General features: G+C 42.9%; 1 protein-coding gene across 1 annotated transcript in view; it reads left to right on the top strand.

The window, feature by feature from the left end:
• Positions 1-18,624, top strand: part of cntn2 (contactin 2) — a 238,666-nt gene that overhangs the window by 172,122 nt on the left and 47,920 nt on the right. Inside the window, exons 9-14 of the mRNA XM_072278769.1 lie at positions 3,824-3,960; positions 5,937-6,066; positions 7,103-7,253; positions 10,050-10,177; positions 10,809-10,984; positions 15,589-15,709. Coding sequence (XP_072134870.1) covers positions 3,824-3,960; positions 5,937-6,066; positions 7,103-7,253; positions 10,050-10,177; positions 10,809-10,984; positions 15,589-15,709 — 843 coding nt within the window. The remainder of the gene's footprint in view (positions 1-3,823; positions 3,961-5,936; positions 6,067-7,102; positions 7,254-10,049; positions 10,178-10,808; positions 10,985-15,588; positions 15,710-18,624) is intronic.

Raw genomic sequence — 18,624 nt, 5'->3', positions numbered from 1 at the left:
GCCATGATCATAATAAATGGCGGTGCAGGCTCGAAGGGCCGAATGGCCTACTCCTGCACCTATTTTCTATGTTTCTATGTTTCTATGTTTCTATGTTGTCCCCTGTCAGGACTGGTTACTCCAAGTTGTTTTAATTATTGATCACAAAGTTGATGAGTTGATCCTCATGAAGCTGCTGATGCCTAAAACAAAGTAGGGAATCAATAGCATCTCTGAGCTCTGCCAATATATGGAAGTTAATCGTATGTATACTGAAGGGATCTTGTAGACAGCCAGTCAGCCAGCCTTCATAAAGCAAATCAATCACCAATGACACCTTCCTATTGGTAGTTCCCAATACTGCCCTCTTTGTGTGATTCTTCCATCTTCGAATCTCTAGTCAAATCACCTTCACTATGGACTGCCAACCATCCTTTTCCCAGTCAGGACCTATTCTTCACAATACTGAATATTCAGGGTTCTAAAGCCAACAAATACTCCACAGGAGTCTCCTTGCTTGAAAACACTCTGTCATTAAACCACATCTGCTTTAATGTTGTAAAACATCCAAGGTGCCCCACAGGGTTTATCAGATAAAATTTAACGCTGGGCTATATTAGGAAGATAGAGCAGCAGATCAAAATCTTCAAATAGCCTTGAAATGATGAGCACAATGCAGAGAGGAATCTCCCGGAGCTCTAGACTTCAGATATAGGACATAGAACAGAGAACACGACAACACAGTACAGGCCCTTTGGTTCATGATGTTGTTCCAACCTTTTCATCTATTCTAAGATCAATCTAACCCTTCCCTCCTACATAGCCCCCCCACCACCATTGTTCTATGTGTCTATCTAAGAGTTTCCATAAGACCATAAGACATAGGAGCAGAATTAGGCCATTCTACCCTCAAGTCTGCTCCACCCACAACTCTCTGTGTAAAAAAACCTAACTCTGATATCCCACCTAACCTCCAATCACCTTAAAATTATGCCACTTCTGCCCTGGCTACCTTAGAACCCTCAAGGGCCTTGTCTGATCCTTACTTCTAAACCTTAATTATGTTTCTTTCTTCATCTTGACTAGATGTTCCACATCTTGTGTCAACCACAGTTCCTTCACTCTACATTCCACAGAATATCTCTTCTCCACAGAATGTGCAGCGGGGTGGAGGATTATGCGTCAAACCCCAACAACAGGACCATTCTCCGCTCTAAGATCAAAGCGGAGTTGTACACATCATTTTTCCAATATTTCTCATTCCTTCTCACATGGAACTCAAAATAGTCAAGAAGACCTGCGATGAGACATTGAAGAGGAAAACAGATACATCCATGAGAAAGGAAAGAAGGAAATTGCAATGAGATACAATCATAGAGAGATACAGTGGAGAAAAAGGTGCTTTGATCCACCAAGTCTGCTCTGACCATCAGGCTCTCATTTTTACACTGATCTTACCCTAAGTGATTTTATTCTCCCCACATATACTAAAGATGAATTTTATACACAGGAGGTGAACTTTATCTTCTAAAGATGAACTCTTGACCACTTAGCCTACCTTGTCATAGCCCTTGCACTTCATTTGTCTCCCTGCACTGCACTTTCTCTATGACCGTAACACTATATTTTGTTTTCTGTTTACACCAGTGGCCACACATTTTAATTTCACGTCCCATTCCCATTCTGATATGTCTATCCACAGCCTCCTCTACTGTAAAGATGAAGCCACACTCAGGTTGGAGGAACAACACCTTATATTCCGTCTGGGTAGCCTCCAACCTGGTGGCATGAACACTAACTTCTCAAACTTCCACTAATGCCCCACCTCCCCCTCATACCCCATCCATTATTTATTTATATACACACATTCCTTCTCTCTCTCCTTTTTCTCCCTCTGTCCCTCTCACTATACCCCTTGCCCATCCTCTGGGTTTTCCCCCCCTCCCCCTTTTCCTTCTCCCTGGGCCTCCTGTCCCATGATCCTCTCGTATCCCTTTTGCCAATCACCTGTCCAGCTCTTGTCTCCAACCCTCCCCCTCCTGTCTTCTCCTATCATTTTGGATCTCCCCCTGCCCCTCCCACTTTCAAATCTCTTACTGGCTCTTCCTTCAGTTAGTCCTGACGAAGGGTCTCGGCCTGAAACGTCGACTGTACCTCTTCCTAGAGATGCTGCCTGGCCTGTTGCATTCACCAGCAACTTTGGTGTGTGTTGTTTGAATTTCCAGCATCTGCAGATTTCGTGTTTTGCTTTCTGTTTTTCATTTTTGTACTATATTGATGTTCTTTTGAATGAGGTGCTCTGTCTGCATGACATGCAAACAGCAGCTTTTCATTGTATCTCAGTACCTGGGGCAATAGTGAACCAATTAATCCATCTCAGATTCTACCCACCATTTGCATACTGAGGCAATTTACGGTGGTCCATTTGACCAGCGACCATCATGTCTTTGGGATGTAGCAGGAAACCCATGAAGTTACAAGAAGAATGTGCAAGCTCCAAAGAGACAGCACCAGAGGTCAGGATCAAACTGGGTCACTGGAGCTATGAGATACTGTGATGCCCCAGAGTTCTGAGTTCCTGAACAAAGGATGAAATAAAGGTGGAAACACTCATCGGGTCAGGCAGCATCTGTGAAGGAGAAACAGAACCCTTCTCCAGAAATGGGAAAAGGGAATACATGTTGGTTTTCATTAAGATCATGATCAATGAAGTCACATGATCAGATTCTCTTCTCATTGCTGGAGAGAGATTTTAAGTGAGCCCCTTTGAGGCTAGATATGACTTCCTCCTGGATGAGCAAACTAAAGCTTCTCTCTCTGGAGTGAAGGAGGACGAGAGGTAGTTTGATCAAAGCGTACAAGATGATACAAGAAGTACAAGTTAGGCGCCACAGTAGCGTGGAGGTTAGTGTGATGCTATTGCAGCTCAGAGCATCAGCGTTCAGTGTTTTCTGTAAGGAGTCACTGTACATCCTCCCCGTGGAACAAGTGGGTTTTTTCTGGGCACTCCAGTTTCCTCCCATGGTCCAAAGACATACCGAGCAGGGTGATTGATCATTGTAAGTTGTCTCGTGATTAGGGTAGGGTTAAATCGGAGATGTCAGGAGTTGCTGGGCAGTGCAGCAGGAAGGACAGAAAGATCCTGCTCTACACTGTACCTCTAAATTAACAAATAAGGCACAGATCAAGTAGACAGCCAGAGATCTTTTCCCAGAGCAGAAATGGCTAATACCAGGGAGCATAATTCTAAGGGGATTGGAGGAAAGTTCAGGGGGGATGTCAGAGGTAAGTTTTTTTACACAGAGCTTGGTGGATTCATGGAACACCCTGCCAGGGGTGGTGGTAAAGGCAAATATATTAGAGGCATTTAAGAAGCTCTTAGATAGGCAAATGGATAATAGAAAAGTGAAGCGTTATGTAGGAGGGAAGGTTTAAATTGATCTTGGAATAAGCTTAAAGGTTGGCACAACATCATGGGCTGAAAGGCTTGTACTTGCTATAATGTTCTACATTCTAAAGATGTTATGTATTGGAAGGAAGTTTATTATTGTCACATGCATCAAAATACAGTGAAAGGCTTGTATTGCATACAGTTCATACAGATCAAATCATTACACAGTGCATTGAACTGGAATAAGGTAAAACAATAACAATGCAAAATAAAGTGTAAATAGAAGTACATGTTTTTTTGTAACAAATCCGCAACACCCATTGATCAAAGAGGAATCTGCATAGCACTGGTGACAGATGGAAATAAAGAAAGTGAGATGCCTGATGTGTAAAGGATTCAATTTCTCCACATTTCCTCTCACTCTTTGACTTCCTTGTTGTTTTTTCGCCCCAGCTCAGCCAGATTGGCTCCAAATCATCAGTGACACAGAGGCTGATATCGGCTCCGTCCTGTGGTGGAAATGTGCTGCTGCCGGGAAGCCCCGGCCTACGTGTAGGTGGCTGAGGAATGGCTTGCCATTAACATCTAAGGTGTGCATGCTTAGCAGTGTTTTCCTCTCGTGTGGTCATGAATGTGGATTTCGAAGAACCATCTCTGTAGTTACATATTGTTATTGTTGGGATAATTGTATTGGACAGTCAGAGGCTTCCTGGTATTTATTTTATTAACCTTTGAATTTCTGTATGTATTTTATGTAGGTGTTTCCTGACTGTGTTTTCTCCCATCCTTTTCGGTAGGAATTTATTCAATGTATTAATCCTCAGGACATTAAATGGCATCACCACCCTCATTCTCCAGTTTTTTTTCCTAAGAAGAAGCTTAAGAGCTGCTTTCTCCATGAACCTTTGAAGTTCTATTCATGCAGTTCATGCAGTTAGTCCCACCGTGATGTTGGTATTTTGACCCTGCACCAATGACAAGATATCATTTTATATCTAAGTTAAGACAGCATATAGTTTTGCTGGGAGAATACATTCCTGCCTATCTGCTATCCAGAGTTCATGGATTATGGGCGGCACTTTGCACAGAGGTGGTGAAGGGAGTGGAGATAGAACTTAGATGGGATGCAAATCATTTAGTCAACATTGCATTGGATAGTGTATGTTAGATATCAACCTCTTTCTTTCCCGGATTATGGTTGAGCAAGTAAGTTAGAAAAGGGGTTTGGAATACCCTTGGCTAGCCTGGATGAGTGCAACTTTAACAGGACTCTAGAAGTTCAATTCTATTGATCATCTTAGGGCTGCGTTGTAAACTGGACATTAAAGTCAGAGCTTATTGTGTTTCACAGCATAGGTTGTTTCTAGGACTGGACAAATTAGCAAAGACCCTGGGGTATTTTTTAGATTTTACAAAGCCCGGTCCAATAACCATTGATAATCACCATTATGTCATCCACCACATTGAAGTGTGTTATGCTCTGTTCTTTAGACTTGAGCCTCCAGCCTGAAGTATGGCTGGTTGCTCAATCGCCATGGGCATCAGAGTAGGGTTTGATATTGATTCAATGCCCTTTCCAAGATAGACCAAGGGAAAACCTTTGCAAAGTTGACTGGAATTAGGGCAGAAGGAGTGGGGTGTCAGAAAAGTGAGATCGTGAGATCAATTGGCTATTTCGATAGACAATAGGTGCAGGAGTATGCCATTCGGCACTTTGAGCCAGCACCACCATTCACTGTGATCATGGCTGATCATCCACAATCAGTACCCCATTCCTGCCTTCTCCCCATATTCCTTGACTCCGCTATCACTAAGAGCTCTATCTAACTCTTTCTTGAAAGCATCCAGAGAATTGGCCTCCACTGCCTTCTGAGGCAGAGCATTCCACAGATCCACAACTCTCTAGGTGAAAAAGTTTTTCCTCAACTCCGTTCTAAATGGCCTACCCCTTATTCTCAAATTGTGGCCTATGGTTCTGGACTCCCCCAACATCGGGAACATGTTTCCTGCCTCTAGCGTGTCCAATCTCTTAATAATCTTATATGTTTAAAAGCCTAGCACTGCCACAAGGAGCCGAATGGCCTCTGAGCTGAATGACTTTAATAAAGTCTATGAAAGAGGACGGTGTGCATACCATCTGATCAATCTCTGTTCTCAATCTTGAGAATCTTCAATCTTCAGGGCAATTAAATAACAATGATCTCATATGTATAACTGTTGGTCCACAAACAATGCCCTTTAAACATAATTCCAGGCCATAATTTACATATTCAGGGCCTGGTACTTACTCACACAGCCAGCAGGGACACTGAAGTCTTCACATATTAAGAACAGAAAATCCCTCTACATTCTTTTCCTGTGTCACACACAAACCCCACACAAATCAATCCCCAGTAGGAGTTAACTACACAGTCATAGAAGAGGAAACCCCAGCTGATCATCGACCAAAGAGACCAACTCCACTGGTCTTATTCATATGAAGTGCAGGGTGGCGGTTCAGAACCAAATCCTCTTTCCACTTTTATCACCTGCTTCTCTCTCAGGCTCTCCACTTTAACTGTTTCAGAGCCGCTTTGAAGTCAATAATTGCGCGTTGAAGATCTCAAGACTGGCTCTGGACGATTCGGGAATGTACCAGTGCGTTGCTGAGAACAAACACGGAACTATCTATGCGAACGCAGAGTTGAAAGTAGAAGGTTGGTTGGACATTAGGGCAGCTAACAGTAGGTCTCCAGATTCTGAGATGCTATCCATTATGTTACTGAAAGCTTCACACAGTAGCAATGGACAGTGAGTGCTGGCAGTGCAGCTGGGAACATTCTAACCTGTAACCAAGACCACTGTCTGCATTGTTGTATGAGAAAAGGCATTCTCAGATGTTGGATTGGATACTGTCCATTTTCCCATCATTGGAATAGCTTTCGTTGCATCCTCCTTCTACTCTGCTTTCTTGCAGCAGTTTTAACATGAGCATTTCTGTAGTAAATGCCCATTCTCTGAAAAATCGGGGTATAAAGTAAGAATTTGCTCCATGACCACTCCTTTTGCCTTGACCTAAATGGTTCTATTCCACTGAGCACTGTGCTGGAGTGGGATTTCCAGCACTGAAGCATTCAGAGCTGGGCACTGTGTAAGAGTCTGATGCTATTTATCACACTCAGGAGAGCCTTGTGTCTCTCATTGTTCACGTACAGAGTAAGCCAGCAGCCAGAGCAGTGCGGGAGCTTCACTGCATGGAGCCAGTGACTCCAGTGAACCTCACTGTGTGAGAGTCCAGGAACCCAGACAGTCTGAGAGTTCAGTGTCCATCACTGAGTGAGAATCCAGTGGCAGCACTACGCAAATTTCCGATGACCTTCACAGTGTGAGATCCCAGTGTCCAGGGTGGTCATAGAATCCATGATCCAGTACCGGGCAAGAATGCAATGGCTCTCACTGTGTGGTCATCCATTGTTTACTCTCTGTGGAAATCCTATCTCCTGCATAGGGTGAGAGTCCACTGCCCAACTGCATGTAGGATCAGTGTTCAGCACAGTGTGGGAAACCTGCACCCCCCACTATAGGCATTTAGCATCCTCACTGTGTGGGAGTCCATTGTCCCACAGTGTGTAAAATTCCAGTGTCCAGCCTATCATGGAAGTCAATGTGTGAGAGCCCAGTATCAATCACCATCCTTGGATTTAATTTCTAAGGAATATTTCATTTCAGTGGTTTACAATATTTCATTCCCAGCTTTTTATCCGGATTTTCAAGCGAACCCAGTGAGAAGGCTCATTCCAGCAGCTCGTGGAGGAGAGGTGACGATTGAGTGCAGGCCACGGTCCGCACCAAAACCAAGCATCGTTTGGAGCAAGGGAACAGAAATTCTCTCCAACAACAGCAGGTGAATATGTCAAAGAACCTTGACTACTGGATGTGCCTCGTGACACTAGGAATGTGAAATGCTGTCACTGACCACCTTAGGTGAAGGCCAAGGTTCAAGGTGTACCTAATCCTGTTTTGGAAGGAATAAAATTGAACTGATGGTTAGTTGGTTGTAGCAGGACCGAAGAGCATGCTCTTTGATTGAGGGGATAATACATAGTGTTTTCTGTACTGGCTTTTTCAACAAGCTTTTCCAGTTGATTCTGTTCTTCTGATGACTTCCCCCATAGCACTCCATTTGTCTCCCTTTCCAGAGGTGGTGCTGAGCTATAGAATGTCTACATATTGTGTTGTACATTCCCAGGAGAGGATAATAGAAGTCAGTATTCTTCAAGAGACTTGGAGATGAAATGAAAAATCTTGCATGACCTTGGGTCAAGACAGCTCAAAGTAATGGTCCAATATAGGAACAATGGGTTGAATAGCCTTCTTCCGGACTTCATGATTCTTTGAGAGCTAAGAAGAACTATTTTCCTATTAGCTGTTCTTAGGAACAATGTCTTCTTGCATAGGCGTGAAAGTGATAAATGTTTGTAGTAACAAAAAGGCTTAAAATGACAGAGGGAATAGGGAGTTGAATGAAATTTTGGATGCTGGAGGAACTTGAGCAGCATCTGTGGAAAGACAAGAAGAGTCAACATTTTACCGTTACTATCCTACAACCATCAGGCTCCTGAACCTGCATGGACAACTTCACTCACTTACTATCATGAGCCCCTCCATCTAACTCATCATTCTCCAGAGCTTCCACCATCTTCAACAGGATCCTACCACCAAACACATCTTTACCTCTCCCCAAATGTCCACTTTCTACAGGGATCACTTCCTCCGTGATTACCTTGTCAATTAATTCCTCCCCACTAATCTTCCCATGCCACGTATTCATCCATGAGAGAGAAATGCTACACCTGTCTATTTGCCTCCTCCTTCACCTCCATTCAGCGCCCCCAGGTGAAAGCAACACTTCACCTGCAAATCTGTTGGGGTCATCTATTGTACTCGGTGCTCTCAATGCTACTTACTTTATTGGAGAGACCCAACGTAAATTGGGGGATCACTTTGAATTTCCCAGTAGTCAACCATTTTAATTCCTCTCCCAATCCCATTCTGACATGTTGTCCTATGGCCACCTCTTCTGCCATGATGAGGCCATTCTCACATGGAGGAGCAACATCTGTCTAGGTAGCCACCAACCTGATGGCATGAACATCGATTTTTCTTTCTGGTAATTTCCCCACCCCTTTTCTTCCATTACCCCCCCCCCCCTTTGGCTTCTTACCTCTTCTCCTCATCTGTCTATCACCTCATCTTTCCCTTTCTCCTATAGTCCACTCTCCTCTCCTATCAGATTCAAACCTTTGCCCTTTCTACCTTTTTGAGCTAATACTTTCTAGTTTCTTACATAAAAAGGGGGGAGGTGCTTTTTTTATTCTGGCATCTTCACCCTTCCTTTCCAATTCTGATGAAGGTTCTTGGTCCAAAACGTTAACTATTTATTCATTTATCTATTTCCATAGATGTTGCTTCTCCTGCTGAAATAACCCCGGCATTTTGTGTGTTGCTCTGGATCTCCAGCATCTGCAGAATCTCTTATGTTCACTCACCACAACTTTGAACTGATCCTACAACCTACAAACTCAGTTTCAAGGACTCTACAACTTAGTTTCTCAATATTATTGATTTTTTACTTACACAATTGTCTTCAATTGCACATTAGGTGTTAGTCAATCTTTGTTCATGTTTTTTTTCATAAAGTCTGTTGTACTATATTTCTTTATTTTCCTGTAATTGTCTACAAAAAATTGAATCCTGAAGGTAGTATATGGTAATAAACACATACTTTGTGAATAAACTTATTTTGATTTATTTTGATTTGAGTTTGTTTTGGTTGAAACCCAACATCATGACTTGAGTTCCCCTGCTCCAACCTGGACCATCTGCAGCCTTTTGTATCTCAAAATTGTAGATAGATTTACCGAAGGCCTAATTTCCCAATCTCAAAAGTTCTTGAAATGTGAGAAAAGGTGCCGATTAAACAAATAGGAACAAAAACATGTAAAAGCAGGGATAATTGAAGAGTGTTTCAAAGCAGGCTGAGGAGGCAAGGAGATATGTTTTTGGGAAGAAATGTAGCAGATAGAGCAATTGAGTGCTCAGCATTGATTGATGTGGCAATATAAGAGAGTATTGATTATAATTACAGGAAAGGGGGGATAGAAGATGGGGCTTGTGGCACTGCTCTGGGTACAGAAATATGTTGAAGGAATTTTAAACACAAGAGATTCTGTAGATGCTGGAAATCTGAAGTAACACACACAAAACACTGGACGAACTTATGTTGGGTCAAGACCTTTCATCAGACCCGTCCTGATGGAGATTATCAGCCCGAAACGTTGACTCTTTATTCTTTCACCATAGATGCTTTTGGACCCACTGAGCTCCTCTTGCATCTTGTTTGTGTTGAAGAAATTACCTCAAATGCAGTGAATCTAGAGGGTTGTAAGTGAGTACAAGCCTTTAACATACTGAGGAATTGGAAGTCACATACATTGCAAAGGACGGAGAGCAGTATGGGACTTGTGCAACAGGACATGTGGTCTGAGAAATTCTCAGTCAGATGCAAATTGTGATCAGATCAAATTCTCTTTGTTGCCGTCCACTTGAACCCAAACATCTGGCCAGGAGGATGTATCTGAAGGCAATAACCACCCATTATTGTGTCTTTCCTGTAAGCCTCTCTGCTTTTCTCTTGCAGAGTGACCATCACCGCGGATGGCACCTTGAGGATTAGGAACATAAGCCGAACAGATGAAGGAAGGTACACCTGCTTTGCGGAGAATTCTCTGGGAAAAGCGAACAGCACCGGCACCGTGTCAGTCAGAGGTTAGTCACCATGGACCACAAACCTAGGCAATTTCAGCTCTCTTACTAGCCACTCTCAGGCTAGAGAAACGGTGCCTCATATTCCATCTGAGTAGCCTCCAACCTGGTGGCATGAACATCAATTTCTCCCCACTTCCCCTTCTCTCTTCTTTCACTCCTCATTCTGGCTCCCCTCTTATCTCTTCTCTTCTCCTCGCCTCCCTCTTTTGCCCCTTCTCCTTCTCTTTCTTCTCTCCTATCAGATTCCTTCTTCTTCAGCCCTTTAGCTTTTCAACATATCACCTCCCAGCTTCTCACTTCACCCCTGTCCCCAACCCACCTGGCTTCTCCAACCACCTGTCAACTTGTACTCCTTCCCCTCCCCCACCTCCCACCTTCTTAATTTAGCTTCTTCTCCCTTCCTTTCCATTCTTGACGAAGAGTCTCGGCCCAAAACTTTTGACTGCTTGTTACTCTCCACAGGTGCTGCCTGACCTGTTGAGTTCCTCCAGTATTTTGTATGTACTACTTAGCTCTCTTTCTGACACCTTAAACATGATCTGATTCAGTTATTCCTTTCCTGTTCTCCAGTTTTTCCCTCTGCAACCCATTTCCTTGATTCATAATGTCTACTTCTCCGACTTTTCCCCAGATGCCACTAAAATCACTCTGGCCCCATCCAATGCTGACATCAACCTCGGAGAAGACGTTATTCTGCAGTGCCATGCAAGTCACGATCCCGCCATGGACCTCACATTCACCTGGTCAGTGAATGAATCGCCTATCGACTTCGACGCTTTACGGGACCACTACCAACGTGTTTCCACGGTGAGTATAAACACCAAAGGCACAACACTCTTGGACCTGAGGAGCAGCAGCTGCTTATCCCTCTCAATTAATAATGTACAGCCAACATCAAACATTTTGACTTGACATGCTCAGTCACCCACTGATCTTAGAAAATAACCAACACTCTCTCATCTCACATCAGAGGTCACATTTTCTTCACAAATATTGAATGCGAAAGGTATTGATTAAAACTATCTCATGGAGCACTTCATAAAAACATAGAAAATAGGTGCAGGAATAGGCCATTCGGCCCTTCGAGCCTGCACCGCCATTCAGTATGATCATGGCTGATCATCCAACTCAGAACCCTGTACCAGCCTTCCCCCCATACCCCCTGATCCCTTTAGCCACAAGGGCCATATCTAACTCCCTCTTAAATATAGCCAATGAACTGGCCTCAACTGTTTCCTGTGGCAGAGAATTCCACAGATTCACCACTCTCTGTGTGAAGAAGTTTTTCCTAATCTTGGTCCTAAAAGGCTTCCCCTTTATCCTCAAACTGTGACCCCTCATTCTGGACTTCAACATCGGGAACAATCTTCCTGCATCTAGCCTGTCCAATCCTTTTAGGATTTTATACATTTCAATAAGATCCCCCCTCAATCTTCTAAATTCCAAAAAGTATAAGCCTAGTCAATCCAGTTTTTTATCATATGAAAGTCCTGCCATCCCAGGAATCAATCTGGTGAACCTTCTTTGTACTCCCTCTATGGCAAGGATGTCTTTCCTCAGATTAAGGGACCAAAACTGCACACAATACTCCAGGTGTGGTCTCACCAAGGTCTTGTACAACTGCAGTAGTACCTCCCTGCTCCTGTACTGGAATCCTCTCGCAAAATGTTGGAAAAACAAATGGGTAAAGTTAGAACTTTGTTGAGGAGGAAGAGTTGGAGGGCTTTAGGGAGGTAGTTTCAAGAAGGACATCAGAAAATAATTTTAGTTTCTGCTTCAGTAAAGAGTTCTAACAGAGGGACTTCGACCTGAAATGTTAATTATTTTTCTTTCCACAAGTGCTGTCATTTTAGTGAAATAATTATTAATAATGAAAAACTGAAATAAAAAATAGAAAGTTCTAGAAACACTCACTGCTTGTTACGATTATTTCTTTTTTATTTCTTTCCTGATACCATTTCTCAGAACGTACTTTTGTTTGTCAGTCATTGTTGTTCCTTTCCACGCCTTATGGTGCATCAGGTGGCAACCTCGCCATTTCTTTAGATTTGTCTGTTTTATAAAAGGCCAAGATGCTAGCTCAATGCTCAACCCAGCAGGGTTGGAAAACATGCAAGGAGCTGGCTGGATCTGAACCTGGGACCATTCGCCTTGAAGTCTGGTGGAGATGCCACTACACCATTGGCTGGCACAATATCAGTCATTATTCACATGGAAAATCATTCATTCTTCTATGTCTCATGGAAAAGGGGTTGTCCAATGTAATGATATGCATCATTGTGAAATCCAAAACCCTTAAGCAAAAAAAAAGAGGGTTAACTTTCACTTTTAACAGTTTGGCAAAGTAGATTGTAAACCTGAGCAACACACAAAATGCTGGAGGAAATCAGCAGGCCAGGTGGCATCTATGGAGGGAAATGAATATCTGACATTTCAGGCCGAGACCCTTCATCAGGACTGGAAAGGAAAGGGGCAGAAACCAGAGTAAGAAGGCGGACAGGGAGGCAGGAAAACAAGCTAGCTGGTGACAGGTGATGGAGAAGGTGTGTGTGTGGGGAAAGGGTGAGAAGCTGGGAGGTGATGTTCGTTATTGTCCTTATTTCCAGTTCCTTCCCTGGCTGCATATTTAGAAGTACAACTGCAATGCTTAGAAGGTATTAGGACAGTTACTTAGATCAGAAAGGCATAGAGGGATACAGGACTATTGCAGGCAAACAGGACTAGTGTAGATAGGCATCACAGTCGAGGTGTGGCACAAGGCTTGTTTCTATGGCACACAGTTCAGTGATTATATGACTCAACTTTTGGCCCCTCTCCATTAGTGATCTAGATTTCAGCTGCCAAGGCTCTAGACACTGGAATTCTTCCCCAACCTCTCTGCCTCTATCACTGTGCCTTTAGACCTACTTCTTACCTCTGGTCAGCACTCCTTGTGGTCTTTGATAAACCTCCTGGGATCTTTTGCTGGTTCAGAAAGCTCTGCTAACATTACATATTTTGATATATACATTGACCCATTCACAAGAAAAGAGGGATTTATCAAAGAATACTGAATCATACAGAAAATATACCACTCATTCGTTAATAACTGTTTTCCTAAGCATAAATATTACAGGAACATCAGTGCATAATAAATAAGCAATTAAAATATTTAGAGCTGTCTACATAATCATTTATTCTGCAGTAGTTCAAACTAAATTAGCATTTTCCAAAGAAATACAAGAGAGTCAGATTCTCAGCAGGTTTTTCATTAGGGTATCTCCTCTCTTCCCCCGTCTCCCATCTTCCCCTACCTCCTCTCTTCCCCTATACTCATCCCTTCATGATAAGTTCCACCTTTACATTGTCCTGATTTCTGCTCTCTTCCCATCCTAACTCATTCCGTTGCTTTTCTATGTCTGACGGGATTCCCCTTCCAACTCCCTGCACAAGGATGCAGTGAGAACGTGCTCCAAACAGCAAGGCTGTTGATTTATACTGCATACGTGTTTCTGCACTGTTGTCACATCGGAACCTTCAGATATAGCCCAAGGGCAGAGGGAGGGGCACTGAAGCGGGTCAACTTTAATGAGAACTGCTGCAGAATTTAAAGGAAAAGAAAAGCAATAAATGCCAGACCAACGTGGCCCTTAGCTAAAACTCTCAAAGTGAAAGTTAGGTGCTGACACGGCGGCTGAAGGCAATACCTAAATACTTAGTAAACACTGCTCCTTTCCAGCGTCAATCGAAACGTTAGTCCTCTTTCCTGGACAAGAATGAGGGTAAGTAGGGAGCGTAACACTGCTGTGCTTCGGGTCAAATCTCGACAAGACTACAATGAAAAGAAGGGAGATAAATATGACCATAGTGAAACAGTAATTAGCTGGGACATGCATACTCACGAGCTCAATTGCTGAACCCGTTGCACAGCTCGCACTGTAGACCCTGCAGCAGAATCCATGATTGTGACATGTCATTTCTGGAACAAATTGACACCAGCCATTTCGGGCCTTCTCTTTCCACAGGTTTACTATCTTCTTCTTTGGTAGTTCCAAGGGACCCATTATGACTTCATTCCACTGCGGTTCTCTGGGTTTTAAGGTGGATCACATGTGGGAAAATGATAAAAGTTTCACAGATAGAGATATCTTATGGGGTTGAAGCGTAAAAGCTTTTTGTGAGGTAGTGCACTTCTTCCAGGGCTTCTGTGTGACCCTGATGAATTTGACTCAAGATTTTCAATAACATCTCCAACACTCCATTTCCATTCTCAGTGGTTGTGGACCAGAGGTGTCCCATAATCAGTGGTAATATTGCATTTCTTCAAAGGAAGCAAATCCTTGAATCTTTTCCTCTGTCCAATTTTTGCATATTCCATATTACCTAAAGGGAATTCTTCCCCGAGCCTATATAATTGGGCAGCCTAATTTTAGAAATATGTATCTCTGAAGCTATTTGTGTGGTACACTGATAAAGTTTGATTAATTTACCTTATTATGACAAGAATTAAGCATGTTAAATCAAAGTGATTTATTGAAAATAACTAGTAAAATAATAATTCAGAATTATTCTAAATTATTTATCACATATACGTACTGTGCATCAAAACATACAGTGAAATGTGTTGTTTGCACTAACAGACAACAGAACAAAAGTGTTGAATAATTAATTTCATAGTAAGCTTAAAGATTAATTTTATTTGAAATCTGTCCATGTCTGGCCTTCAACGTTTTAGTGCAGTACAACTCTATGACTCCATCACTCTACATCCAACTTCCATTAAGGAGTCTCCCTAAGTTTTTGAAGCCATGCGATCTCATGGCAGTGAGAGGAATGCAGCTCTTATACTGACTGGGATCTGCTTCCCTATTTAAAAACAAAATCATGAAACGGTGAGTTGCGCCAAATGCAAGGTGTGCCCAGGAGCCTATCATTGGTTGCACCAAGTTGCAGCTAAAGGGAGCCAGTGCAATCCAGCAGAACCGGGGCCTGCTTAGGGAATTGAACCCGGGTCGCCTGCACCATAAAGCGTTGTGCTAACCACTGCACCACTGTGCCACCCTATTCGGTTCATATTCCTCTGAACTTCACTATGTACCTGACCAGATGTCTCTTAAACATTGTGATTGTAACTCCCACCTGATTCTGAAACTCAGAGGAGTTCAGGGACTGATACCTGGGGAAGAAGCTAATGTTACATTCCTGACGTATTCCTGCTTCCGCACCATGGGACTTAGATTGTCATAGCTAATGGTGGATTTGGTATGTGCAAGTGAATGGCAGCATCAGAAGGTGTAAGACCACAGCTTGTTGAGTTGCTAATGACAATCTTCCAGATGCCAGATCCAAAGGAATTGTTTAAGTCCTGGTAATGAAAGGTCTTCTGTGAGACAGACTCCCCCATTCACCTACCTCCTTCCCTCTCTTTGCAGCGGGAAACTATTGGAGACCTCAAGATAACCAACGTACAGTTGAAACACGCCGGAAGATACACGTGCACAGCCCAAACTGTAGTAGATGGCGCCTCAGCATCTGCATTACTGGTGGTGAGAGGTAAGGGAGATTGATCAGTTTATTGGAAATGTATAAGTTTCCTCTAACTCCAAGTGATTATAGATCCAACTTCTTCAATCGTTCGTGAAAGGACAAACCTCTTGTTCCCGGAATTAGCCCAGTGAATCTCATCTGGACTTCCTCCAATTCTGGTCCTAATCTTCCTATAATAATGAGACCAAACCTGTATGCAGTACAAAGGATGCTGACTGACTTACAGCCTGCACAATTTTAACAATACTTTCTGCCCCTGATTTCTAACACCCTTATCATGAAGGCTAACAAGCCAAAATTAGAGCAAATGGTATTAGGGGTAGGGTACTGACATGGATAGAAAATTGGTTGGCAGACAGGAAACAAAGAGTATGGATTAATGGGTCCTTTTCAGAATGGCAGGCAGTGACTAGTGGGGTACTGCAAGACTCGGTGCTGGGACCGCAGCTATTTACAATATACATTAATGATTTAGATGAAGGGAATAAAAGTAACATTAGCAAATTTGCAGATGACACAAAGCTGGGTGGCAGTGTGAAATGTGAGGAGGATGTTATGAGAATGCAGGGTGACTTGGACAGGTTGGGTGAGTGGGCAGATGCATGGCAGTTGCAGTTTAATGTGGATAAATGTGAGGTTATCCACTTTGGTGGCAAGAACAAGAAGGCAGATTACTATCTGAATGGTGTCAAGTTAGGAAAGGGGGAAGTACAATGAGATCTAGGTGTCCTTGTTCATCAGTCACTGAAAGTAAGCATGCAGGTACAGCAGGTTGTGAAGAAACCTAATAGCATGCTGGCCTTCATAACAAGGGGAATTGAGTATAGGAGCAAAGAGGTACTTCTGCAGTTGTACAGGGCCCTGGCGAGACCACACCTGGAATATTGTGTGCAGTTTTGGTCTCCCAATTTGAGGAAGGACATTCTAGCTATTGAGTGAGTGCAGCGTAGGTTCACGAGGTTAATTCCCGGGATGGCGGGACTGTCATATGTTGAAAGATTGGAGCGACTGGGGTTGTATACACTGGAATTTAGAAGGATGAAAGGGGATCTGATTGAAACATATAAGATTATTAAAGGATTGGACACGCTAGAGGCAGGAAACATGTTCCCGATGTTGGGTGAGTCCAGAACCAGAGGCCACAGTTTAAGAATAAGGGGTAGACAATTTAGAACGGAGTTGAGGAAAAACTTTTTCACACAGAGGGTTGTGGTTCTGTGGAATGCTCTGCCTCAGAAGGCAGTGGAGGCCAATTCTCTGAATTCTTTCAAAAAAGAGTTTGATAGAGCTCTTAAAGATAGCGGAGTAAAGGGATATGGGGAGAAGGCAGGAAAAGGGTACTGATTGTGGATGATCAGCCATGATCACAATGAATGCTGGTGCTGGCTCGAAGGGCTGAATAGCCTACTCCTGCACCTACCGTCTATTGTCTATTGTCTATTGCCATTTGCTTTCATAGAATATAGTACATCAGGAGCAGCACAACACATAATAAAATTGCTGGAGGAAGTTGGCAGGTCAGGCAGCATCTATGGAGAGGAATAAACAGTCAACATTTCAAGCCAAAACTCTTCATCAGGGTAGGCCCTTCAGCCCACCATGTCTGTGCTGATAATGCCAATCCAAACTAACTATTTACTACACCACCTGCTACTATTTTGTGCCTGATGCGTAATACCACCCAGATCCACCTGTACATCACTTATTTGCAGTCTCTCTCGATTTAGATAATAATCTGCCCTTTGATTCCCGAAAAGGCTGGAGAAGAAGTTGGGATCACTCTACCTAGAACGAGGAAGATTAAGGGTAGATTCAATAGTTGGCGTTCAACTTCATAAGATGTTTAGTTAAACTGAACTTGGTTCTGTGGTAAACAGATTCAAGATATCTAATAATAGAACAAGGATCTGATTTATTATCACTGACTTACAAGATATGAAATTAGTTTTGCAGCAGCAGTACAATATAAAGACATAATATTACTGTAAGTTCTAAAAATAAATACCGAGTGCAATAAAAGGCATAATGAGGAAGTATTCATAGGTTTGTGGACCCTTCAGAAATCTGAAGGTGGAGGGGAAGAAGCTGTTCATGAATCATTGAGTGTGGGTCTTCGGGATTTTGTACCTCCTCTGCAATGCTGGTAATAAAAAGAGGGTGTGTCCCAAATAAATTCAAAGAAAATGTATTATCAAGGTACATTTATGTTACATTACAACCCTGAGATTCAATTTGTTGTGAGCATGCTCAATAAATTCAAGAAACATGCTAGAATCAAGGAAACGCCACACTCAATAGGGCGGAAAACTAATGTGCAAAGGACAACAAACTGTAAAAACACAACAGGAAAAAAAACATAATAATAATAATAAATAAACAGGGAATAAATATTAAGAATATGAGATAAAGAGTTCTTTCAAGTGAGTCCATAGGTTTTGGGAACAGTTCAGTGACAGAGCAAGTGAAGTTGACTGAAGTGTTTCAATAGCCTGATGGTTGAGGGGTAGTAACTGTTCCTGAACCTGCTGGTGTGAGTCCTGAGGCCGCTGTACCTTCCTCCTGATGGCAGCAGCAAGGAGAGAGCCTGGCCCGAGTGGTGGGGGTCCCTGATGCTGCATGCTGCTTTCCTGCGACAATGCTTCATGTAGCTGTGCTCAAAGGTGGGGCCAGCTTAACCTGTGATGGCCTGGCCCATACCCTCGACTTTTTGTGGAACCTTCGTCCAAGGGCATTGGCGTTTCCATACCAGGCTGTGATGCAGCCAGTCAATATACTCTCCACCACGCACCTATAGAAGTGAGGGTTCTTGGTGATAGATGCTGCTTTCTTGAGATACCAGAGAATTTTTTTTTCATGCAGTAACCCTCTGGTATCTTTTGCTACATTTTTTGATTGAGATGATTTTATTGAAATATGCAACA

This window comes from Mobula birostris, chromosome 14 (genome assembly GCF_030028105.1).
Source record: "Mobula birostris isolate sMobBir1 chromosome 14, sMobBir1.hap1, whole genome shotgun sequence".
Classification (NCBI taxonomy): Eukaryota; Metazoa; Chordata; class Chondrichthyes; order Myliobatiformes; family Myliobatidae; genus Mobula; species Mobula birostris.
The sequence above is the reverse complement of the archived record's forward strand: the minus strand, read 5'-3'. Positions and strand labels throughout refer to the sequence as shown.